The 25,692-nt window shown below is 40.8% G+C and overlaps 1 protein-coding gene across 2 annotated transcripts; it reads right to left on the bottom strand.

The window, feature by feature from the left end:
• Nucleotides 1-3,694: 3,694 nt before the first annotated feature.
• LOC133266369 (uncharacterized) lies at nucleotides 3,695-22,971 on the bottom strand. 2 transcript variants are annotated; one of them, XM_061447566.1, is made up of 5 exons: nucleotides 21,877-22,971; nucleotides 17,264-17,400; nucleotides 14,133-14,290; nucleotides 9,100-9,212; nucleotides 3,695-4,352 (listed from the first exon to the last, which is right to left on the bottom strand). In XM_061447566.1, the coding sequence occupies exons 1-5, from the start codon at nucleotides 22,912-22,914 to the stop codon at nucleotides 3,792-3,794; spliced, it is 2,007 nt and encodes a 668-aa protein (XP_061303550.1). In that variant the 5' UTR covers nucleotides 22,915-22,971; the 3' UTR covers nucleotides 3,695-3,791. The 2 variants fall into 2 exon arrangements, with proteins under 2 accessions (XP_061303550.1, XP_061303551.1); XM_061447567.1 differs by having other exon boundaries at nucleotides 9,100-9,209.
• Nucleotides 22,972-25,692: the final 2,721 nt, after the last annotated feature.

Genomic DNA, 25,692 nt, shown 5'->3' with positions numbered 1-25,692 from the left:
GAAAAATCCATAGCTTTAGTCTGATCCACCCCATCAACACGGAGGAGTGCCCTAAGCAAGCCCCACTCTTGGCTAAGCAATTGAAGTCTTTCAGCTGAGGGGGGGTCAGGGTGATAGTGCAAGATTGTGGGACTGTGCAAGAAACTGCTTCAAGGTCAAGTAGGAGATTTCTCATGGGGTCTTTTTCCTTTTAAATCAGAGGTTTTGAGGAACAAGAGCAAATTCTGGTAAATATTTTGAACTGAAGGATTATTCCCTTCCACCTGTAGCAGAGAAACAAGATAGGGCTTTTATTGTGTGGCATACTACCAAGGCAGAAGCCATGGCTAATGAGAGCAGAATACACACATGGAAATGGAATGCCCCAAGAAGGTCAAATCACTATTTATCCCTAAAACTACCTGCTCCTAGCTGAAGGATCAAGCAATTAAGATGCCTGCAGCCAACTGACTGTAGGGCTTCGTCCTACACCACCACCTTTCTGATGGCTCTCAGCAGAAGAGATTGGCATCTTCTTAAGTGTAGGTAAGCGAGGAGGTATATCTGCTCTCTTCTGCACATGTAGGAAGTATAGGACTATGGGAAGGGAAAGCCAGCTGGACTAACCAGTATAATATGAATTTTAACCTAACCCACAGATACAGGGGTCTTGCTCAGTTGCATCTACACCCTCCTCTCCCAGTCCCCCCATGAAAATGTAACATCCAGAAGCAAGAACTGGCCCATCTGATGTTTAGTGCCTAACAGCAACCAGTAACAGAGTATTCAGGATAAGGTATTTACAGAACACTCTTTTGGCTTTAGCATCCTGTTTATTAGAATAGTTAGCTTAACAAACATCGAATTAAAACCAGCCAAGAAACAGGGAGATGCTCTTGTTGAAGCCTCCTCTCAACTTCCTTGGAAAGCAATCATGATTACAGTGCAGCTCAGCATTTATTTCTTTCCAAAAGAGATCAAAAAGAAAGCTCATAAAGGGGGTAACATTTAACGCAAGTTTTCTCCCACCCCAATGTTGTACCATTGTTTCATTACCTCAAGTTACATTAAAGTCAATTAGAAGAAATTAGCAGACTGTATTTGTCTTCCATGTAAATTGCTAGTGCTGATAAAGCAGATTACTCAAAGGGAAAAAATAGGCAAGTTAGAGACCCCAAAAGAAAAAAAAAAAGAAAAGAAAAAAAAAGAGTAACAGTAAATGTACAGGGATCATAAAGAATGAATCAAACTCTATGCTAGACCTATACTGCAGTGTCATTTCCTTACAGCAAATCCTGTTGCAAGTTGTTCCTTACAGCAAACCCTGTAAGTTGTCCTTTAAGAAAGGACAACTAATCTGCTTCAGCAATACGAAGTTATTTTCACTTCAGAAGCTGTCTCCCACCTTCCCTACTCACATCAGAAGTATCAAATATATTTCAATAACTTTGAATTAAAAACCCACAAAAACATGGAACAAACCCATGGATTCCCATAGCTAAAGCAGAGCATCCACAAAATTCAAGACTTACTATATGTTCTCCATTATACAGCTGAAAATACACAGTTATGATTTAAATGGCATTATAGAAGGTAATTTTGGCTTGCTTATCATTAGAGACTAAAGAGCCAGTTACTGTATTTGGTAGATATTTGGTTTTAAGCACTATTCTAAATTGTCAAGATTAATCACAATGATACATCTTAAGTATTTATTTCAACTTAATGTACCAAAACAAGTATACTATACTCTCAATATGAGTGAAATTAATTACCCTACAATCATCACAATAATTCCAAACCAGAATTAAACTTAATTGGAACCTGCACACATTAAAAACCAACATGTTTTTGAGTGCAAGTTCACCACACATTTGCTACACTCCAGTGCCATCTGTCTATAAAAAGATAATTAACATTTTCAATACAAAGAAATACAGCTTGTTTTAAAGTGTACTTGGTCCTAGGCTGTTGAATCCACTTAAATTCCTAAGATGAACGACAGCGCTGATCCTTTCCTGAATTAAAAAGCTGTTACAAATCGGTTTCCTCACTGTGTGTTTAAAAAGTGAGCTTTTCTGAGAAACAAATTCATGCGGAATGTGCTGATACAGAGATGATCTGTGGAGGTCTCACTCCTAACTACTCCCTCAAATTAACCTTCAGGTCTTCTAGCACTGAGCAACTGCATTTTGAAGACCCCAGAAAACCTGGGAATAATCACCCTCCAGTCTGCATTTAGAAGACCATTTGGGGACAGCCCTTTGAAAGTCCACAACCTCAGTGGAGTGGCAAAAAATACAAGCACTCTGCCAAGCTCTGCAGCACAAGGGAGCTGACACGGACGCCGGTGCTGAGGACAAAGCAGGTTCATTAAATGCAGGGCCTTCCCTTTCCTCCCGCACGGCGGCTGGCCGGGGGAGGTTGTTTTCTCCCCTCCTTGTGAAAAGAGCACAACTACAGTTTGATTTTTTTCCTAAAGTCTGGTAACAAGCTGAACAGCTTTAAAACAGCCTGATGTGAATTTAACAAAATGTGGCCTAGCCCCTGCGCTCAAGGGTGTATTCCCACACATCACATAGGAAACCAAAACGCTGTACACTTAATGCTACACCGTATTGGGGGGGGGGGGGGGGAAGTTACTTGGTCACACTTTTTTTGAAGGGCACGCGTTTCAAGGAAATGCTAGAGCTTCTAGAACACTAAATATTGCTTTTCAAGGGGGAATTAGAGCAGAAGGAAGACAGACCTTTTCCAAGTGCCTCCCCCTGCTCCTCACTCCCTGCACCGGTGCGGCTGTTTTTCCCGTAGCGCCATCTGCTGGTCTCCCGGCCGTGAGGCACCGCAGGGAAAATACCATCCCTACCCCTATCCCTATCCCGCAGGTAGGGCGGGCTTCGTGGGGAGGCACAGCTCACCCGCCCCTTGGCGAGGAGACTCCAAACCCAGCGACGGACTAAAACTCCTAATCTCTTCCCTCCAGAAGAGAGCACTTCTCTGTTCTCTGCCGTTTCTCACTAATTCACATACACATGCGAGACTGCAACATAGGTTTAGAAAAAGGCTTGTTCTTCCTCATTTCCTCCTCAAGGCGTTTCACAAAACTAATTCATTATGGATTCCTTTCCTTTATCTAAATAAAATTTAGTGTTGTACCTCATTTAATTCCAAAAATACTATTTCTGTAAGTCAGGTGAAATAATTTTCTCGTTAAGTAGCTACAAGTCAAAGGAAACACACTTTTGTGAAATACGGGCTTAACTAAAATCACCTACCATTTACCAACATGCAGTGAATGACTGAATTGCAATCATAGTTTGGAGCCTTAAGTCAGAGCAGCTGTAGTGATTATGCCAGAAGTGATGTCTTTAGGTATTACCCAGAGAGGGGAAAGCAAGCAGGCAAAGGAAGGAGCAAAGTTGGGGCTGCAGGGCCAGGGCAGTGGGGAAGCAAGGCAGGAAGAAGTGCAGCAAAGGTAGAAACATGTATTTGGGCACCAGAGGTGTCTGGCAACAGGTTTGGCCTGATGCTTTAAATCAGAGTTCATTTTTCTTTACAGTACACATGCTCTACAGTACACACACAGCTATAGTACAGGTTCGTGTTTCATTTCACCATCACAATATTCAGTGATTTTTCCATCATATTTTGTTCTACTTTGTTTTTTTCAGTCTCCTAAAGAGACTATTTTTTTACCAAGCTTGAGTCCATCACCCTCCATCTCAGCCTGATGCAGCTCAGCACCACCGTGGCTGTGGGCCTTCACCACCATCACCAAGCATGGGCTCAGTTCACAAATGACTGCAACAGCTTTATCCTGAACTTGTTGGCTCATCAGGTGCATATTCAGTTGCTTCAGTTTTCTGCAAGCTACCATCTGTTATCTCTGCACTTTCTTGTTCCTTTTCCATGCTTTTCAATGCATCTGAACTTGCTGGCAACAGACCAAGTACTGACTCTGAGCAGATCTCTCCAGCTGCAAGAAGAATCCCATCTGCAGCTTCAGGCTGTCCCTCCATCTCATTTTCAGTTTCTTTACTTGCAATCAAAGCCTCAGCAATATTTTCAGGTGGTTTATCATCAGCTACTACTGTTGAGGCAAGCTTATAGCTTGCAGCATTTGCTCCTATTTCAGCCTCTGCAGCACTGTTCGGAAGGTCTTCACTGGTTTCTGCCCCATCTGTCTGCACTTCTTGCTCTTTACTCTCTTCTGTATTGCTGGAGCCCACATTAATCGAACACTCACAATAATAGTAACCAGATTGCTGCTTCTTCTTACGCATGGCACAGAGGTCAATTTGACTGAAGACCTCTGTGCCAAAGTAGCTGTTTTCATACTCCTTATACAGATCTGAACAAATTTTTTTGAAGCCCTGAATATTGAAAGAACAATGTCACATTATATGTTTATTACATATGCACACATAAAATACATGCACTTTAGAAATGTACAAGATGTAAGCATTATTGTAAAACTTAAAGATAATACCTCCCTCCTCCTCCCAATTAGGATAGCAGTATTAACTGTATCTGGTAGTATTTAGATTGATCTAAGTGCTGAGAAAAAATCAACCATTACAAGTGAAAAATCATAGGAACTTCAGCTTTTGCTGACTCCTCTACCTACTGCAACTTCCACAAACAAAAAACATTTCTATGAAGATATGGGAATAAAATCAATTTAACCCACTGTTATTCAAATGCAGTCACCTAATTTTAGATATTTTAAGCAAGTTTGCAGTCACCGCGTCCATTGGGATGCCAGTCCCTAGTTTTTTGAATTGCCTTTACATGGAATTTTTTTCATTTAAAGTTTACTTTGCTGTTTCATCCTGCTGCTACCTTTAGCAACTGAAAAATGAATCTTTCTCCTTGGTGTACACATTCCATGACAGTAATTAAATTGCATGATAGAAACAGGTTAGAAAGAGTTCACGCACCTCCTGTCCTGTGAGCAAGAAGTATTCAAAGGAAATTTAACTCACTGACTTATTGTGAAAGTAAGCTCATTTCAGCAAGCCAGAAAAGGAAAAGGAAATCACAGCAACTCTTTTGATAGCTAGCAAGCACTGCTAGTATCCCAATGGCCAAATGCTACAGCAGTCATGCCACGTAAATGGAAGGGTTTCCACATAGATGTGTTTTCAGGTGTTGATGTGCTCTTTTCAGACTAATAAAAAATAGTTTCTACTGCCATAATAAAAGCACATGTTCAGAAACCATTATAGTTTAAGACTGTCAAGATTTAAAAACCACAGTCACCCCAAGTAATTTCTTTGCAGTTTTCCCCCAACAACTTTGGGCACAGCAGCACTGATTCCCCTTTACAGGCGTCAACAGGGATGGGCAAGCAATCCAACAACTCCATGGTCCCCACAGTTTTAATTCAGCCAGCAACAGGTTGCCAATTTAAACGAGGAGCTCCCACTAAGCATTTAGCCTATAACAAACCGTAGATGCCAAGGGCATGCATGGAGATGAAGGATAGATGAATCATTAAGCAAGAGGGGATAGTCCTCACCTTTTCTTAACCTAATGAGCAAACAAACTAACAAGGCTCCAAGGACCTGTTTGCAGCACATTGCTTCAAAGAAGTCTCAATCGGTTTGTTCAGGCCTGCTCACAAATGCACAGGAGTGCATAATTTAAAAACAAAAAACAAAAAAGCAAAAACCAAAAAACCAAAAAGCCTCTTTACATGCTTCTTTCCTTGTAAGAACAGCTTTTTTAGCAGGTGGACATGCATGGTTTGTGGTGTGGGGACTGCAGGAGGATGGCCAGTGTCACCTGAACAAAACTAGATGTAAATGGTTTCATAATCAAACATATCAAGCCATTAGGCATCACTGCCCCCAGTGACCAAAAAGCTTTGAAGTTTAATTAGACAAATTGCACACCTCTTCCTGTGCTCTGGAGACACCCATGTGTCAGTCAGATCCAGGCTGTCCAGTAGCCAAGAACTATGTGTTGCTTTAATGCCACCAGGTTCAAGTTCTGCTGAAAGGCAGAGGTAAACTGTGCATGGGCCGTTTTCTGGGTAGTTCAGGAGGATAATGGAAATTTGAGTAAGGTCATGTCATTGAAGATAACTCATCAAGCAGCCAGAAGAGGGCAGGATTAGGGTTGTCTTTTCAGTAAGAAGCTCCAAATATTTTAACGTAAATATGCAACTCTGGAGGATTGCTGCTCTCTCACTACCTAGGTTAGCCCACAGCTATTTGCAGACCTGTACCAAATAAATCTACTTAAAGCAGCATAAAAATCAAGAACAAGCATTTTCTGCTTTAGCACGAGGCATCTGATCCGCAGCTTTTCTCTGGCGCAGGCAAGCACAGGCAGCAGCCAGCACTGGAGGCCAACCACCTGCACTGACAGAAGTGCTTCCTTAGTCTGTGTGCTGGAGAAGGCTCTTACTACAGGTACTGAAGTGGATTCTCTTAAAAGGTGAACTGTTCCCTTTTGGCTCGTTAGAAGGAGAGGTCAGAGAACCTGAAGAGCCCATATTTTTTATTCATGCCAGAGGTGCACTTCACATTTTGAACCCGATAAACAGCACATACTGCTCCTTTGGTAGCTATTCCAGCTAAATAGCACACAAACCAAGCTCTCCGACCTCTTGAGATATTTAGAGGCAAAACTAAAGTCAAAGATGCACAATTCCCAGGGAAAAAAGTTAGAGTTTGGAGTAGTTGCTTTAAAGCGAACCAGCTCCTCCTTTCTCACAAATAAGGACAAGGTCTCTAGCTACTCCACCAATCCCATCACGTATCTGTCTTGTTAACAAAGTATTGTTGAGATGTAAACTATATACAGTGACTACCAGTAACTATTTCTCAAACTTCTTATATGAAGCACTGAAGTTGCATGAAGCGCTGAAACTGCATCCTTACTACAACTGAACAGTTATTTATTGTATAAAGAAAGTAATTACAGCCAGTAGATGGCATCATAATAACTAAGGTAATACTTAGTCTTATTCATACTTTGGCATCTTCTAGTGTTTAGGAAGATTGATTTCTCTCCTGCAGTCTTTAGGAATGGATTATTATAGAAGTAGTCAGTTTTCCTTTTCCCATTACATTTTGATTTTGAAAGAGATGCAGTAAACTGTCCAGTTTGATCTTTAAGACTAAATCCTATGTCTAAGGTTGAGACTTACTAACCTCAGGGAAACTTGTTCATGGACATATAAAGTGCACATAGCTCCTGATAACTAACTTAACATACAGCCCTGCCTCACTTCAGTTTTCACAGACCTGATGTGTAGAATGGTATTGTAGGAGCAACAGTTTTAAGGTGCAAATAAATTTGGACAGGAAGGAGCAATGCTTGGTAAACAAGGGAAAAGAAGAGAATATTTTCTACCTGGACTTCAGGAAGTCTTTTGACTCTGTTTTCCCTTAAGATCCTCATAGAGAAGCTGATGAAGCATGGGCTAGATGAACACTGGTAAACTGAAAACTGGCTGAACAACCAGGTCCAGAGGGTAGCGACTGGTGGCACAAAGTCCAGTTGGAGGCTGGTAGCTAGAGGCATACCCTGGAGGTCTATACTGGGGTATGCCTCTGACTCAGCAACTTCGTTAATAGTGTGGATGATGAGGCAGGTGTGCAGCCTCAGCAACTTCACTGACAAAATGACAAAACTGGGAGGAAAGGCTGATTCAGCAGGGGGTTATACTGACATCCAGAGGTACCTCAACAGGCTGAAGAAATAGGCCAACAGGAGGAACTTCATGAAGTTCAGCAAGGGGAAGTGTAAAGTCTTACTACAGGGAATGAACAACCACATGCACCAATAAAGGCTGAAAGCTGATAGTAAAACAGCTTTGCAGAAAAGGACCTGGAGGTCTCAGCGGATATCAAGTTGACCATAAGCCAGCAGCATTCCCTTGCAACAAAGGTGACCAGTGATATCCTGGGCTGCGTTAGGACAAGTACTGCCAACAGGTTAAATGGAGGTGATCCTTCCCTCTGCTCAGCAATGGTGAGACTATAGCTGGAGTACTGGGCCCAGCTCTGGGCTCCCCACTTGGTAAACAAACGTTCAAATCTCTATACATTTACATATTCATATAAGCAAGATTACATACACAAATCATTACACAATAATACATGCCGTATTTGATGCTAGATATCAAAAGAGAAGAACATGCAATATTTTTTTTTTTTTACTTTGAGCTTGATAGTAAGAACTGTGAAAATACTCTGGACAAAAGTCAACAATAATTCCTACACACCTGTTGTATATTTTCTTTTGCATTAGACATTGCTGATGATTGTACTCATGAAATTCCCCATAGACAATATAAAAGAAAAAAGCCTCCAGCACAAAACTATCAGTACTATCCAACTTTGATTGTACCATGTATAGAGAAGGCAAATATCAATTCAATATGAAGCACTTGATGTGCACAAATACAAGGTTATTTTCTTCAGCTATTACAGCATTTTCTGTTTTCTTTGTGTATACTCCTTTAGTGTTTCAGGTTTGCAATATATTGACCTCATAAATACAAGTACTATTCCTGGAAACAAGCAGGACAATATACCACTGGGAAATGAGCAATCTAATCAGAGTTGGGTTTTATTTTAATTGTATGTGATAAAATCTCATACAATGCTGCAGTAAAGGTTAGAAAAGCACACCACACATTTCTAGCATAAATCAAGGCACCAGCCTGGCTTCCAACATGACATTAATATTGTTCTCAAATAAATATTGCTCAGAATCCATCCTGCCCTATGGAAACAGATTGAAATTGTGTTTTCCGTGCAAACTCGACTATCCGCAACAGAAGGAAAGGACTGTGTTCTCTACAATACATCCATACACAATATGAGAAAGAGACCTCATCACTTCTAATTGTTTATGAGCAAACAACTGTGGAGGCCAGCCCATATGCAAGCTTTGTTAAATAGAAATATTTTTTCCCTAGTTGCAATGATTATTGCAATGATTATTGCAACTAAACCATATATATGCACACTTAAGTATATGCTAGATACTTATATATACTTACATATATAGTCCCCAAGAATTTAATTAGAAGGAAAATAATCACTAGAACAGAACAGATTCCAGTAAGGAAAAACATGTATATTAAAACCCATTACTTACCTTTCTTTTCAACCTTGGTGCTTTGGAGAGCTTTAGGAAAGTAAGATGTGGTTTGAAATCCTTGCTCCCTGAAACATCGAGATTCATTTCCACAAAGCATTCTTCTACAGCTTCTGGTAAAGAGATAAAATCAGAAATAATAATAAAAAAATAATAACAGTTGTGAGGTAGTTAAAAATATTTGCAATCAGGTTGCTGAAAAGCCATTATGGCTTTCTTGAGCAAGCCACATAGTTAAAACACACACAGCAGATAACCAGCTGCTGTGCCACCACAGACAACAGAAATGAAAAATAAGCAAAACCAAAGTTGTACATGATGTACAGCTATATTTAAAAACCTGAAAGTGGATCCAAACTTTCATGCTTGCAATGCAACTTCTTCTGAACTCACAGGGCTGCTATAACAACAGTGAGTTCAGGGAAGCCCATGCCCATGAAAGCCCTGCCCAAACAAGATGCAGCACCAGTGGCCACAACTGGGGAGTGTAATGAAACAGTCTCCCCGATTATTGAAAAAAGCAGTGAGATAAGCAAAGTGCTTCTAGTAAAAGGTGACAAGATGCACAGAACTAGTACAACTCTGCAGCACTTAGAGCAGTTCAGAGGGAAACATCACATGCAGTACTCCTTCCCCAGATTATGTAATGTACAGCATTTGTGATGGTGTCAGTATAAATGTTTTGACCACAGAATTATAAAGCAATAAGGTTTTATTCTGCATTGAAAGGAGTGTCTGTAAGCAACTCTAGACTTTATATTCTTCAAGGTCTTTCAGCTAAGGTTGTAACAAGTTGATCTATTGCTGGTTTTTGTGAAGTTTGAATTGTGGGATGCAGAGTCCTGCAAGACTAGTGAGGTGAAGCTTACATGAGGTAGACCCCTGCCAAGTCTAGCAAATGTAGAAGATCAAGTGTTGGTCAACAGTTGCGCTTGACCAGTTAAAACCTCTTCCCAGCCATTTTTCTTACTGCCAGAGGTATTTTATCCCCATTATACAACTGGGAGGGAGGGGGGGAAGAGGGGGTGGGAATAAGAAAAATCAATATCTGCCCTGGAAACCTGTAAATTCATATGGCTCTCCCAGACCACCCCCAACCTTGCCACCCATCCTTGTTACTCCTTAACTGCTTAGGCAGTGAGAGAAGCAGGTTCAGTGTTCACATTTGTATTAAAAATAGCATATCACATATGTGATTAGTGCCTTGTTGAAAATCATGCTACTTCCATTTTATGTTTCCCTCTATCAGGAATTTTAGATACATGTATGTTTACTAGTTTATCACATGCTTTTATATCAAGGCCAAGTATCCGGCTTGGAGTTTGGCTAATTAATACATTAGAATGTTTCATCTCGGTATTTGTGAGGGAACAGCAGCTGAGGCTGTCTGGTCACTTTGCCAAGACAGCTACTTTGTTTTCCATCTGGAAAACGTATAAATAATAGGAACCAATTGCCCAAAAAAAGTATCTAGTGCCCTTCTAGATACCCTACAGGAAGCCCACCTGGCCTCCATCTGCTGCTGCAGAAGGGTGCAGTCTGGCTGTATATCCAGTGTGGACATTGCAGATAATTTAGGGCATCTAAAAATGATACTAGGTGATTATGGCTAGGTATCAAATAAGCCCTAAAGCACCTCTGGTACTTTGTCAAATAAAGCACACTAACAAAGTTTCTGCATAGAATCATAGGGTGGTTTGGGTTAGAAGTTGTCTTAAAGATCATCTAGTTCCAACCCCCCTACCATTGGCAGGGGAACCTTCCACTAGACCAGGTTGCTCAAAGCCCCATCTTAAGTCATGTTGTCAATACGTCAAAGCACAGCAAGCCCCAAGGAACACATGCAGCAGCAAAGTATCTAAGCTCCTGCTAGGAAAAAGCCCTCCCCACACATCATCTTGATAAATAACACCATCCAGATGCACAAGAAGAAGCAGCCTAAATCTTAACTGTGGCTGGTTTCTTCTCCCAAGTAAGAAGTGACAGAACAAAAGGTAACAGCCTCAAGCTGCACCACATGAGGTTTAGATAAGATATGAGGAAAAATATCTCCACTGAAAGGTTAGTCATATATTGGAACAGGCTGCCCAGGGAATCACCAAACCTGGAAGTAAAAAAAAAAAACAACATGCAGATGAGGCCCTTGGTGACATGGTTTAGTGGTGGTCTTGACAGTCCTGCAACTGTTGGACTTGGTCTTTTCCAACCTAGTGATTCTGTGATTAACCTAAGAAAAAGCTGTAAGTAGCATCTCCTCATGTTCACCACCCAACACCAGTCCTACCAAACAGCAGGAAGAGATTGCTACTGCAAAGTGAAGGTCTTACTGCCATGAGCAGTTTCATCAGAAAGGTTGATGATGGGTCAAGGGTGGGAATCATCTTCAAGAAGTCTATTTAGGACCAGTGTTAATAGCTGATGTCCTGCCATGTCAGGATGGCACTCAATTTTCCAGACACTATCATCCCTAGCTTACTTGAGAAATAGCCTAAGACAATTCAAAGACATCTTAAGCAGTACCTCTTTTTCAAAGCAGATGGGGTCACTAGCAGCAAAAGAAGCCCAGTTATGCACAGTATTTACCAATTAACTGCTGCTAATTGATCAAGAGTCAGGATAACTCTCCACTTTGAAACCAAAGCCCATGATGTAGGAACAAAAGCAAATGAAGAGCCAAGACCCACCTATTTTTTTTTTTTTATATATATATATTTTCTGATTCCAGGAACACTTTAGAGGTTCAGAAACTTCATTAGAGCAGCTGAACTGTTAAACTGTTGCTGACAAATTAAAAAGGTCACAACAAGGCAGAGGCAGCTGGCAGGAGGAGTTTGAGCTTTTCCAATCAAATTATTCACCCATCATGCTGCTTGGAAAGACAGCATTTGAAAATCCTCACCTACCCCATAAGCAACTAAAAATATTGACTAAAGGGTAAGACTCCCCCCCCCCCCCCCCCCAAACCAGCCCTATTCATTGTTTAACAATTCAATCAATATGCTCAGAGAGAGGGGGAGGAGAAAAAACAAGAAAATATTTCTTCAGACATATCATTAAAAGAATAGATTTTGATACATATTTGCATAATCCTTAGACTCATTAAGTTCTAGAAATGGTCAGAAGTTATGCAGAAAGGAGAACACCACTGGAAGTTACATCTCTCTGAATAGCAAAGCCACAGAGTTAACAGCGCGAAAACTGGAAGCTTGTCTCACAGCCAAGGAAGCATTTCAGGCAATCAGTGAAAAATCATACTGCATTAAAACCACGTGAGTACTGACAAAATATTCCTGGGGTTTGCAATCAAAACTTTTCTTCTCCATCTCATTAAGGGGTTCAGATCAGAAGCTAGGCACCAGGTTTCCGGAACCCTGAAGATAAATGTTATCCAGACAGAGAACACAAAAGGATCTGCCACCCACTATTGTAATGGTTTTTAGAGTTAAAACAGCCCAAATGCCATTTCAAAAAAAAAAAAAAAAAAGAAAAAAAGGATTGACCTTGTATGCTGTGATTCATTGGAATAAAATTTCCAGTGAAGGAAAAAAAAAGGAAAAAAGAAACAAAAAACAACAAGTAAATGGGATAAGAGCAGTAGTCAGACAAGAGAAAGGAGGTATTCACTTCTGCATCTTTCAGAAGTGAAGGAAAGAGCTATAGTTGGGAGGGGGCATCACAGTGAAGCAGGCCTTCTTTCAGTGGCACTTGAGTATACATGTTGCGGACAGGTATGTACCATATATGATCTGAAGAAAAACTGCATCATATGTCTTCTACTTAGTCACCTTCCAGCCAAGATTATTTTGTGGTAAACTTAAAGACATTAGAAGAAACAATTTGAGCATGAGCAAGTTTGTTGAGTCTCCAATCCTAATATGTATGGACAACAGAGTACTTTCAAACAAAAACATATCTGGTTTGAGTTAAAATTATCTTTACCATGGATGAAGTAATAAGAGAAATGAAGGCTAGAGGCAGGCAAAAACATAAACAGTGAAGTGGCCAATTTTATTAAGCTGACAATTACAGCACAGCATCTGTACCTATTGAGGCATCTTCTGTCTAGTTGTAACACTGACTACTTAAGATGGAAAATAAACAGAAAAGCAAGATTGTTATATCAAAGCTAAAAACTGGAGAAGGTAGGAAGCAGCTTCAACAAAAAAAAAAAAACAACAAAAACAGACTGTTCTAAAAAGTCATATCCTTTGAGGATAACACAGTATCTGTACTGCATGCCTTTTGAGAAGCATTAGTTGTACTATGCTTCCTTTTTGCTTAGGATGAAAATAGCAGAGAAAAATAATGTATATCGATTGTTTCTGCTCTGTTGGAAGTGGATGCCCAGGACACAAATTAGGTTCTGCATTGCAGGCTAAGGCAGCAACTAAAACCAGAACAGGCTGGGGCAGGAAGAGCCCTTATGAAATTGTGCTCAGATGCAGGTAAGCAAGTCAAAGATCTGGAACATCTTCATGAACCCATCAGTGCTTTGGGAAGTTAGAGCAGACACAAGATACTTGTTCCATCTTCTACAGTAGAAGCAAAAGACTGGTTTGCTGGTGCTACACGTATATGTATGTAACTGCTGCTATATGTCACCTCCTTTTCTAGAGATTTCATGAGCTCTTCCATTTAAAGGAAATGCTTGCAAATTTGACTGGGCAAACACTTTAAGAAGTTTCCAGTTTATTAGAAGGAATGGAACCCCAGTTTTGAGGTGCCACTTTGAAGACCCTATGTACTCTATACAGGCCTGAGAGATCCTGACTGCAGGGCAGGGTAGCAATAGCCTTGCTGTGCGATCTTAACATGTCAAATGTCTGTGCGTCTCACTTGTCCCAGGTTAGTACAGAGAATTTATTTTAGCTCTAATGCCCAGCTGCAAGCTTCATATTTAACAATCAAGAAAAACAAGGAAACCAGGAAAGGCACATCATGGCTATGCACAGCAGCTCATGCCGGCACTTACAGCTGATGGATTCTACAAGCTGGTTTACCACAAGTGTTAAAGAGTCAGGTTAGATACTCACCTGCAATTCTGCTCAGTGTTTTCTGGTCTTCCTCCAACATTTTCACATATATGACTTGATTGTTAAACTGTCCAATCCCATGAAACATCATATTAAGTTCTTTACCCTGCAAGATGGCTTCCACTTTACTCTTGCTTTGCTTCAGTGCCAGCACAGCCCTTCAAAATTAATACATATACACACATTGAAAGAAGATTATTAGATTACATATGAAAATATTGATCCTTTTAATACCAGCAAATACGCCTAATTTTGTCTACTTTGCAGCACTAAAAAGGTGTAACAAGCACACTGTATTTCAGAGCTAATGCCTTTGTAACAGAAGATGCAGAGGCATTTTAAACACATTATGTCTTTCAATAACTTTAACCTTAGTTTATATAGCAAAAGTGAGTTTCACTAGCAAAGTGAATGTTCAAGTCATTAACATGCCAGGAACAGCTATGTGACTATATGCTGCTAAAGAGTCAAAAAGAGTAAAACTGAACTTATGTTTGCGTCACGTAGTTTAAAGCTTTATCATTGCCATTTTCAACTTGTTCACTAGTTTTGTTCTTAAGCCAAAATTAATTTATTCTTCCACCTGAAGCACATTTAGCATTTGTCTCCTATTCCAGCACAGCTAAGAAAATATCAAACTTATGCTTATGTTAGGAGCTCTATGTCCCATTTCAATAAAGTTTACATGTGCACCTTGCTGTGCAGATACATCTCCAAAAAAGTGAATTACCCGATGACATTAATACTTCAAACTCAACCATTTTTTCTGAAAAACATGGGGGAAAGAACTATAACTAATAGGTTTCTAAATGTAGACACCAAGTCTTTCAGCAGCTTAACACCCACTGAAGTTTCACAGGTGTCCTTTTTTACCCTTGGTGTCTCAGGAAGGGGGATCCTCTCAGTCCCCGGAATTGAGCAGAAACCTTCTACTAATGCTTCTTACTTCTAACAAAATACTTCATAACTAAGGACTGCAAGCCAATGGGTTGCCATGGCTCCTGTAGCCACATTTACTTTATCATTTCACCTACGGCAAGTTGTGCCTACTACAACCCACATAGCACAAACTAATTCCTTTAGGAAAACATGCTGCATGCATACAAAGGCCACTTCAGCCAATCAGAGTCAACATTATGAGTAATCCTCACTACTACATTTGAGCTATTTCAGCTACAGCAACATAGGGACTACTTCCTTCTGAAACTTCTGGGGCCTCTGCAGGTGAAGATTCGGTGAGGACAGGACTGAAGGTGGAAAGTGAAGGAATTCTTTGCAGAGGATTTTGCTTTTTCCACCTTAATAACAAGCAAGGCTAATCTAGCCTTTTATTTCCGTTATGTCCAAGCTACCATTAAATGCTGCTAGAACAACTTCTCACAGAGTCATAGAATGTTTTGGGTTGGAAGGGACCTTAAAGGTCATGTAGTTCTAACCCTCCTGCCATGGGCAGGGACACCTTCAACTAGATCAGGTTGCTCAAAGCCCCATCCAACCTGTCCAGGGATGGGGCAGCCACAGATTCTCTGGACAACCTGTGCCAGCATCTCACCACCCTCACGGTAAAATATTTCTTCCTAATCTAATATAAATCTACCCTCCTTCATCTCAAAGTCATTCTGGCTTGTCCTGCGACTACCTCCCCTTGTAAAGTCTCTCTCCAGATTTCAAAAAAGTTCCTTTCCAGCTTCCGTCATGAGATTTGAAGATGCCTGCCTGCCTCCCTCTGTGAAGGGCTGGGCCAGTTCTTTCAACAGTGCTATTAGCTTGACAAGTGAGAAATACTTGGCCTAACACTTTAAGGCAGTCTTTCATGTGAGCAGTAGTCACTGAACTACAGCCTCATTTAGTAGAGCTGTGTAGGCAGATAGAAGATAAAGGCTGAAAAGCATTTGGCAAGGAAGATCTGCTTTTCATTAGGTATGCCCATTATTTTTGTATTACAGGCACATATCTAGTCTTAAGTTCATTAACACTACTTAGCTCCACTCACCTCCCTAACCAATTGATTCCCATTTTGATTGCTGCTCTCTGCTAGCTTTCCAGGCTCTTGGAAGATAGCCTGCCTAGTCAGCAGCACTGACACAGGGTTTTATTACTAAATTACCATACATGGTGTCTTCTGCATGCAGGCAGTTTAGCCATGTAATGATCCTCCCATATTTTTTCCCCTCAGGTCCTCCAAAAAGGCCTCTAGAATGTACAATAAGGCAGGTAATTTTAAAGGCAGGCACATGCAACCCTGTAATTTCCAACTTAATCCTGTTTAACGGTTACTGCCTGTGTGCACAGAAGTGTTTCTCTACTCATATTGGTTGACATCTCTTCAGCTAGACATTCTGCTGTATACCCAAGCATATCCTATGTCACGTTTCCATGGTGTTGAGGCCTTTCTATTTTTTCATTCCCTTGCTGAGGTAAGCCAAGGCCCCTGGAGAAAGGGCTGCTTCCACCAGATTTCCACCTCTATCACACAGTGTCTTCTAAGAAACATAAAGGCCTTCCCTCCCTGCCTCTTCATGTCAAGAGTCTCAAGTTTCCCATTGTGGAACAGGCTTAGGATAAGGCTTAGAGAAAGGAGATCTATAGCATACTGGCTCTATTTGCTACATCTTTCTAGCAGCTCTAGCCTTCCTGACTACAGGGTACCTTTTCTTAGTCATCTTTTAATATCCCCATCTTAATCCACAGTGCCCCATTGATAGCCCACAGCTTGAATCAGACAAGTAAGCAGCTTGGAAAGGAACTAAGCAATTTTTGTTTTATTCTACAAGTAACATCCTACCAGCTAACATTTCCCAGCTGATACGAGCACAGCTGATCTGAAAAGCTGTGGTTTCTCAAAAGGCAGCAGCTCAGAGAACTTTACATCCACGGAGTTAATTTATAGCGGTAATACAGTAACACAGTAGTAATAGTCACCCATGGCACGTACACAAAATTTCAACCTCTAAAGCATCACACCTAGGTTTCGTAAAGATCTTTCCCCTCAGGTATTGAGAACAAGACAGAAACTGATAACAAGATAAATTGCATGTAAGCTATGCCAAAACACTTACAATAGCACAAGTAAGGCTGGCTACCGCATTTACAGAAAAAATAGCTGCACCTGTATTTTGCAGGATTCTTACTTTTTTATTTCTTCTTCTGTTCCCAGGTGAGCTACTATTATAGTCAAGTGCATAGTTTGAACAGGAAGAAGAGCTCTCAACAGATCAGGTTCTTTAGTGAATATGAGCTCTTGGACATCTTCAATTCGGTCCAAAATCTGCAATGGAGTAAACAGGAGACAGCAAAATATATCTTAATTTTAGAATGCCCAAATATTACTTAAACTCAGAATGAAACCATACACATCCAAAACTCCAACTCCGAAGTTAAGCCAGGAATCTGCAAAGTAAAACTCCCCAGATCTATCATATAACAACTTTCAGATTCAATTTCAAAGTTAATTTTTCAGGAATTAATTGATCTGGCTCTCTTTTTAAAGCCTACTGGCTAAAGTCATAGCTCTCATGTAAGAAAGCACTGCTAGATCTTAAAGTAGGTCTGAATCTGACCCTAAGCATGTTAGAATAACGCTTGCAGCACTGTGTAAATATTAATGGGATCCTCATGCAGTTGTCAGTTGTTAATAGACCATGGAAATTGAATAACATTTCCATAATTAATCTTGTGCCATTTTCTGATTACAAGTTTGATCACAGATTAAACTAATGTCTCTCCCCAAAAAGAAACTAACACCAGGCAAAGATCATCTCGGTAAGCACACTGTTTTCCAAGTTGGTATTTTCTAGAACCATTTGGCCATTTTCTGGTTCTTCTGAGTCTGTGCCTTTACTCCAAAGAAAGATACTTTCAGAATGATCTGTTAAGGTTTATAAGCTAGTCACAGGAACAAGGTAGGAAGGAGAAGAATTCAATAACACAGGGACTGAGCACCTGGTGGAAGCCTTTCTTAAAGCCAAGTCACTTATAGATTTTCAGATTATTTCACTCAGCAAATTCTGGCTTAAATGTCTAGGTGCTCACACATGTTAGAGCTCCACTTTATTCTTACACAGGTTGAAACAGCTGGGTCAATATGTTTTTGTTTTGCAGTCTTTCTACATAATGCCTTGGCAGTCGTTGTACAGTGCAGTCAATAGTCCTACAACCTGCACAGCAGAAGAGATTAGTCTAACAAGTTTCTGATAAATGTCGTGATAAACCCACACACAATTAAGAGAATCCATTTGAAGATATGAACAGTGAACTCTCTAAATGCACAGACTCTTACAGTACATTTGTCACTGGAAAACACATCAGTGAAGTGACTTTTACATTAAGGTAATTTTTACTGCAACTGAGGCACAGTTTATTATGGTCTGCTACTTACAGCTCATTTGCTTAGATCATGAAAACAGAGCAGGAATTAAGCCATCAAGTTGTCTGACCACAGGAACTAAATCTTTGCTTCTACAAGACTAGGTTATGTATTGACAGCAATTCCACAAAACAGCCTTGTGTTCTCCTTTGCCCAATCTTTTTAAGAATACTCTTCAAATAAACTAGATGATTCCTTTGCCTCTTCAGTTGGAGGCTTAGCCAGCTGGGAAGCCAAGTTTGAGCAGAATTTCTTCATGTAGACATCTAACTACTGTAGAGGCAATTTTAATGTCTTTCCTGACCCTTTCTTGTCAGCTTCACAAATGTACCTTCAAAACATTCTGCTTCTCCTGTGGGCACAGCCCGCCTTATCTCTAATTTTTTTATTATTTTTTTTTTGTGTCTCAGTCTGTAGCATTTTTCTAAAAATGCTGGGTTTTTTATAGGATGGCTGATTTTTGAGGGTAAGGGACAGGGAGTAAGCACTTATAATGGACTACTAAAAGCCCAAAACCTCTATTGCCTGAGGCTGGTGTCCCTACTAGACACAAAGGGGAAAGGACTGTTGCACCAGGAATGCAACAGGTTTTTTTCCCATTTCCTCAACAGGTTTTTGTCGTGTTGAAAGGGTGAAAAATGAAGACAACTCTCGAAAGTCATGTCAAGATGTCTCAAAAATATGATTAAGGGAAATTAATTCTACCAAAAATACTAACAGCATCTTTAAAACACTTCTGTAATAGGCTACAAGGCCTACAGTATAACAAGCAGCTGTGCTCTACATTCAGTCAGGTTAGTAACATCTGCTTTAGCAGTAAAAACATTTGAAACTGTTGATAAAACATGTTATACATGCATGTATATGTATATATACACACACACACGCACATTTATTTACTCACCTTTCACATATACCAGGCCTAAAGTACTGTGCCCTTCAGTGTTCCTATCACAGAGCTTAACCTAGGGCTGCCACCCTTAAAAGATAACACTCAAGAGGAGCATTCAGCCAGGGATCAGATAAATTACAAGATCTGCTAATTTGGCTAGTGGGAGCAGGGAAATCTGAAAGGGCAGAATTGAGAGAGAATAAAAGCAGAAAGAAGGGAAGGACATTCATAGAGGTGTACCAAATGTGATCACAAGCTGTAATATTAGGACACTCAATTTTTATTAAAATAGCAAAATAAGTTAAGCATTCATGTCCCCTCAAGCAGTTCCATGATCTCACTCCTTAAATGGCAGGAAACTTCCCAGTTTCCAGCCTAGATTTATTCTTTGCCCACTTCATACCCATTTGCTCGTCTGCCAACATTGTCTTCCAGCTTACAGTTATTTTCCGTTCCTGGCATTTATCTTCCTGATGTGCTCTGCACTTTTGTTCACCTCTCTGAAGCCAGTCATATGTAGAAATCACCAAAAGTTATAGAAGGCCATCCTCCAGATAACCTTCAGAGACTATTCCACTCAAGATGAAGCCAGAGCAAATAATTGCCTACCAAGAGGAAGGCACCTTTGACATCTCCATTTAACACATACGTAAGACTTTCTGCACTTAACTCAGGTAGAAACAAGAACTCAAAAGCCTGCCAAAGAAAGCTGCTATACTGCAGCTTCTTGTCACACTGGGGAAAAGAAAAAAAAAAAGTACAACAGATACTACCTTTCTAGTTAATTATTACCTTTCAGCAGCATAAATACAGTCATGGCAGATACTGCATAGAAACCTAGCCTAGGAAAAAATAGGGCTCAAGTTATATATTGCAACAAGCAGTATCCACTTGGCTCACTGGAAAAAACACCATAAACTAACAGCAGAAGCTGGTAGCAGAGAGTTATATTTTCACTACATTCACACAAGTTAACACTCAGTTTTTGCTTGGTAAGAAGAGATCCCAAGATGCATACATATTATAAATATTAATTAACACAATTTATATGCTGTTTCTCAGTTCTGCCCATGGTAGCTGGGACACAGCAATTACTGATATAAATTAAGACTTCCCCCTGCCTGCCTCTGTCAGATGGAAGAGACTGATTCTTGTCTCTGCACCCCAAAGCTTTTCTCTCTTCTCTGCATTTGAGTGTTCAGTCACCTGTTGCCCCTACAAAGTCCACAGCATGGGGCATGGCTAACCTCAACACTCCTGTTCACCATCCAAGTGACCAGCGTCCCAGGCAAGAGGAATGCAGCAGGTACAAGTACAAAGCGAGGGCCCTGTTTGCTTTTGCATACCCGAAGCAGCTGCTAACAAATCATTGTCATGAGCAAGCCAATTGTCTATAGGAGGCTAAAGTGAGAAAAAAAAAATCCCTGTTCATAAAGGTACTGACAGCAATGCTTTGGGAACAAAACTGTGTTCTTTAGAAACTTTGGGGGGTGTTCAAGACTTATTCCATCAGAATGGGAATAAGTAGCTCAAGGTGGACAAATATAGTCTCTCTTACTTTACAAAGGGACATACAGTTATGCCAAAGTTAGGGGCTTCAAACCAATCATACATAAGTAGTTAAAGAACAAAGTGTGAAATCTGTCCCTCCAGCTTTTGTATTATTTTTGGATTTTTTTTCCATGTTTCCTAAGACAGTGCTTGTAGTACACTACAGGGCTGTCTTGACATATTTAATAACATTTACTGTGGTAACTGAAATGCTTTAGGTCCCTCACAAAGGCTCTAGAAGAAAATACATCTGTTTGTATTTCTGCTGTTTGCTGTCTTTTGGTTTAATAATATGAAGGTGAAAGACTATTGCTTTTTCAACACTTCTTCAAACTTGGATGAAGTATAAGTGTGCAGACTCCACACACAGCCTTCATGGAATTAACCATCTACCTAAGATGTCAGGGTACGTTTGTCGGGTAAAAGATTGAAAAGAGAATAAAGACATGATAAAATCTTCCATAGAAGCAAAGGAAGCTCTCACCCTCTGCTGTGACCTTCAGTAGGGAAGGAAGTGAACAAGCAAGTCAATATCATTGCACTAAATATGGCTGTAAGACATCATAGAATGAGACAGTGCAAGATGGTGAAAGCCACCGCTTCATTTAGAAAAATGATTATAGAACAGAAGATAATATTGAGGGCAGACCTTATGGAAAGGGCACTGGCAATCCTCAATGTGTTGTTTGGGTTTTTTAATTCCTAGTAGTAACTAAAATATTGGTGTGTTATTGACAGTGTTCTAGCTACAGATACAAAGCACAGCACCTACAAGGGCTGCTATGGGTAAGTTGACTCCATCCCAACCAGACACTACTTCAGGAGCAGCCAATTCCTGCTCCACTGCCTGGCTTCTTAACAAGCTTTGAAACCAAAGTAACTAAAATTATGCTTAGCTTACTTAAGGTTTTCATGAAACTGCTACTTCGAAATACCTGATCATCTGTTATTGGAATCGCAACAAAATAATTTGGAGTCTCTCGTGGACGTTTCTTTGACATGTCTTGCCCCAGGTCTTCCTTCTCGTCTTTCACCTTCCCCTTAGGCCATTCTTGGACTTTTCCTTGCTCCTGCTTTCTCTCTGTAGCTCTTTGACCTTCCTCTTCTGGGGGTAGATCTACTTTTAGCTGTTCCTGCTCTTGGCTCTGATCCTCAGTCTGATCCTCTGTCACCATCCCATCCTGCTCTATATTGTCTTCAACCTGCAGCTCCACCACTTCTACTCTTCCCTCTTCTTGGCTCTGGTCCTGCTGGGGTTTTGTCACCTCTCCTCCTTGATCCTGCCTTTGGCTCGGAGCCCCCTGTGGCACCCGCTCCATCACAGCCAGTCCACTCTCACCTTCAGATTTTGCTTTTGTCTCTCCCCAATTTTGCTTTGGAACAAGCTGCTTTCCATTCCCTAACACTTCCTCACCTTGGTCCTGGAGGCAGATTGCCTCTTCCTGGTCATGTCCCAACTGCAGCTGCACAGTGACCTTGATGCCAGCCATACCCTGTCCCTGCTCCTGTGGCTGTACCTGTACAGTTACTTGCGGGAGAGCTGGCCCTCGGCCACTCTGCTGTAACTGCACCTGCACGGTCACTGATGGGGCCTCCCATCTTGGGCTTGGCTTCCGAGGTCGCACATTCACATTCACCTCTGGAGACTCCAGACCTGGGCTCATCTTCTGTGGGCACACCTGCACGGTCACCTCCATGGCCTCCCACCCCTGGTCTGTTTCTTGTGGTCCCATATTTGGGGCAATGCCTCCTCGTGTTGTCTGCTTCTGCAGCTGCACATGGACATTGTCCCTTCCCTGGGGCTGCTGATCAAGGGGCTGCAGCTGTGCTGATGAGAGATCGTCTCGTCCTTGCCTTATCTGTACTGGTGAGCAGAGTTGCTGAGCTCCCTCTGGACTTTGATCCAAATGAACCTGCTGCTGGACTGTCTCTTGATGCCTACTCCTACACAAGTCCCCTTTTACAACCTCCATCCTATGGCAACAGAATTTTCTTATCCAAAGCTGGGGATTCTTCAAGATCCTCCTCCTCCTCTTTGGCTCTTCAAAGAATTTTTTAAAGCAACTGGAAAACAAAGAAAAAAGCTCAATAGCTATCAAAAGAAAGAATTGCTTACAACAGTTCAGTCAGGGTTCAGCTCTGCAGTTACACTCGCTACAGGGAGCACCAACCAGGTCAAATAGCTCAATTTAAAAACCTCTGGAGACCCCACTTCAATATTAAACCACTGTGGTAGTTTAAAAATGTACAATAGTCTTGACTTCTACCCTTGCCCTGTTTAGGTCTCACATATGTTAAGGTACAAGTATGCCATTTCATAGCATGCAGCAGTTTAGATGTAGGTTTTACCAAGGGACTACAAGTACATTACCTAAGGTAAAGAAATCCAGATTAGAAGAATAACCTGAGCCAAAGACTCAAACACTGACTATATCCAAAATCAATTTTGCCAGTGAAGCTTTGGTTTCCTGTGACAGCAACATGTTCTCATCTAATCAGACTAGCATGCACTTTTTTCCTCCCAAGTACACATTACTGCTTTTCTACTCCAAAATCCTGCCATGTGTTCCTTTATCTGAAAATCTTCGATTCATCCTATCTTATATCATTGAAAGCCCAAAGGGATTTCTTTTTTCCCTACTAATTGTTTCAGAGGCAAACTCCACAGAACCCCAGAGAACCAAAACATATTTCCTCATCAATCAGTACAGCTCCTCAGTGCAGCTGGATCTACTGCATCCAGACACAAGTGTCACTATTTAAGGAAGACAGCTAAGCAAATAAATCCTGTTTGGTCTGTAGAATTTATCTGTTTCTGGAAAAATGGTTCAGACCCCAGATTATGACCTGCCTCTAACTTTAAGTCCTTTTAAGTCATGGCAGCACTGAGTTTTTCTGAAGCTATAAAAAAAAATGTAGGCAGATATATTTTTCACAAATCTGCTCTCCAAGACAACCAAAACATTTGTTCAGAATTTGGAAGAAAACTAGATCCCTCCCCACCCCCACAAAACCCACATCCATGAAAAAGTCACAATTGAATAGACAAAGCCTAGCAAACCCACACAACCTAAATATTTTAATACTGGGCAGTCTGAGCCACCGGTAATACAGCTCTCTCCCTATATGGAAAAAAAAACAACCAAACAAACAAAAAACAAAAACAAACCAAAACAAAAAATGCAAGTTTTTTTTTCGCAGTGGGCTAAAGGTGAGAAGCTTAAGAAACTCACCCTGAGTTCATATTGAGCTAATACACTTTCAAGAATCCAGGTGTTGTTCCATACAAAGAGCTAGTTTTAGAAAGTGGATTTGAATGTTTGCATATACTTCATGTGTCATTTCACTAAGCACTTAGCTCCATGTCTTGTATTCAATTACAATTTAGGAATTTTGTTGCCTGTATGTCAAATCCACTGCCTTAAAAAGAGACTAATGAAGACTTTTTAAAATGCAAGAGACCAAATGCTTATGGAAATAGACCCTTCCTCTGGAGATGAAGCACTGTGGTCATAAACTAATTATAAAATCAGCTATTACTCATGATATTTGTGCCTGGGCTCCAATGAAAGATTCTGTCCTTCTTGAAGAGTGTTTAATCAGGGATATGCCAAGTCCCTGATCAGCTAGTAGATGATCCTTAAGGAAAGGCAGAATCCAGCATAATACTTTATCCTGAAACAGCATGGAACTTACCTTCAAGTATCTCTCTAACATCAGCTTTGACAGAATGAAGCTCTACCATTGCTGTCAAGCAATGGAAATGAAAGAAAAATATTGAAGCCTCACACCCCAACCATGTAACTGCTATAGATCACAGGTGCATTTTTAAAGTACTTGAAATGGAATATCAGCTGCTGAGACACTATTACACTCTCTTCCTCACAGTCAAGCTACCTGAGAAAGTAAACCCCTTTTTCTCCTTCAGAAGTCAAGTTAAGTCTCAAGGACGTGAAAAGCCTTGGTAAGTTGTCGTGGTTTAAACCCAGTCAGGTAACTCATTCACTCACTCCCCCCTTCTTTCCCTCTCTCTACTCCCAGAGGGATGGAGAGGAGAATTGAAAAGAATGCAACTCCCACAGGTTGAGATAAGAACAGTTTAGTAACTAAGGTATAACAGAGATCACTACTGCTACCACCAATGATAATAATGATAAAGGAAATAACAAGGGAAGAGAATACAACACCTCACCACCAGCCAACAAATAACTCGCCCCCCCAGCACAACCAAGCTCTGACCAATACCTCATCCAACCCCCCAGTCTACCAGCCCTTCTGGCTCACTCCCAGTTACATCCTGGGCATGATGTGCTGTGGTATGGAATACCTCTTTGGTCAGTTTGGGTCAGGTGTCCTGTCTCTGCTTCCCCCTGGCTTCCCCTTCTCCCTGGCAGGGCATGAGGCTCACAAAGTCCTTGGCCAAACCAAAACATCATTGTTATCAGCTCTGTTCCCGAGCTGAAAGTCAAAACACTGCACTGCATCAGCTACCAAGAAGGAGAAAAATGACTGCTACTGCTGAACCCAGGACATAAGTACATACTTTGATAGTTCAGCAAGATTCAGAGAATGCAGCATCTGAGTAAAATAGTAAACTCAGTTTACTCTGTAAACAAGTATTTATATGCGTGTCACTCAGTCAGAAATGATGTTTAATGCACTTAGAGTGACAGCAGGATTCATGCCACTAAAACCTCATAAACCCCACTGAAGTCTTTGTCTTACGAGATGTACAGCCGAGGCATGATGCA

Source organism: Pezoporus flaviventris, unplaced genomic scaffold, assembly GCF_033815535.1.
Source record: "Pezoporus flaviventris isolate CSIRO_AGI_PZ_B2104156 unplaced genomic scaffold, CSIRO_AGI_Pfla_v1 ptg000007l, whole genome shotgun sequence".
Classification (NCBI taxonomy): Eukaryota; Metazoa; Chordata; class Aves; order Psittaciformes; family Psittacidae; genus Pezoporus; species Pezoporus flaviventris.
The sequence above is the reverse complement of the archived record's forward strand: the minus strand, read 5'-3'. Positions and strand labels throughout refer to the sequence as shown.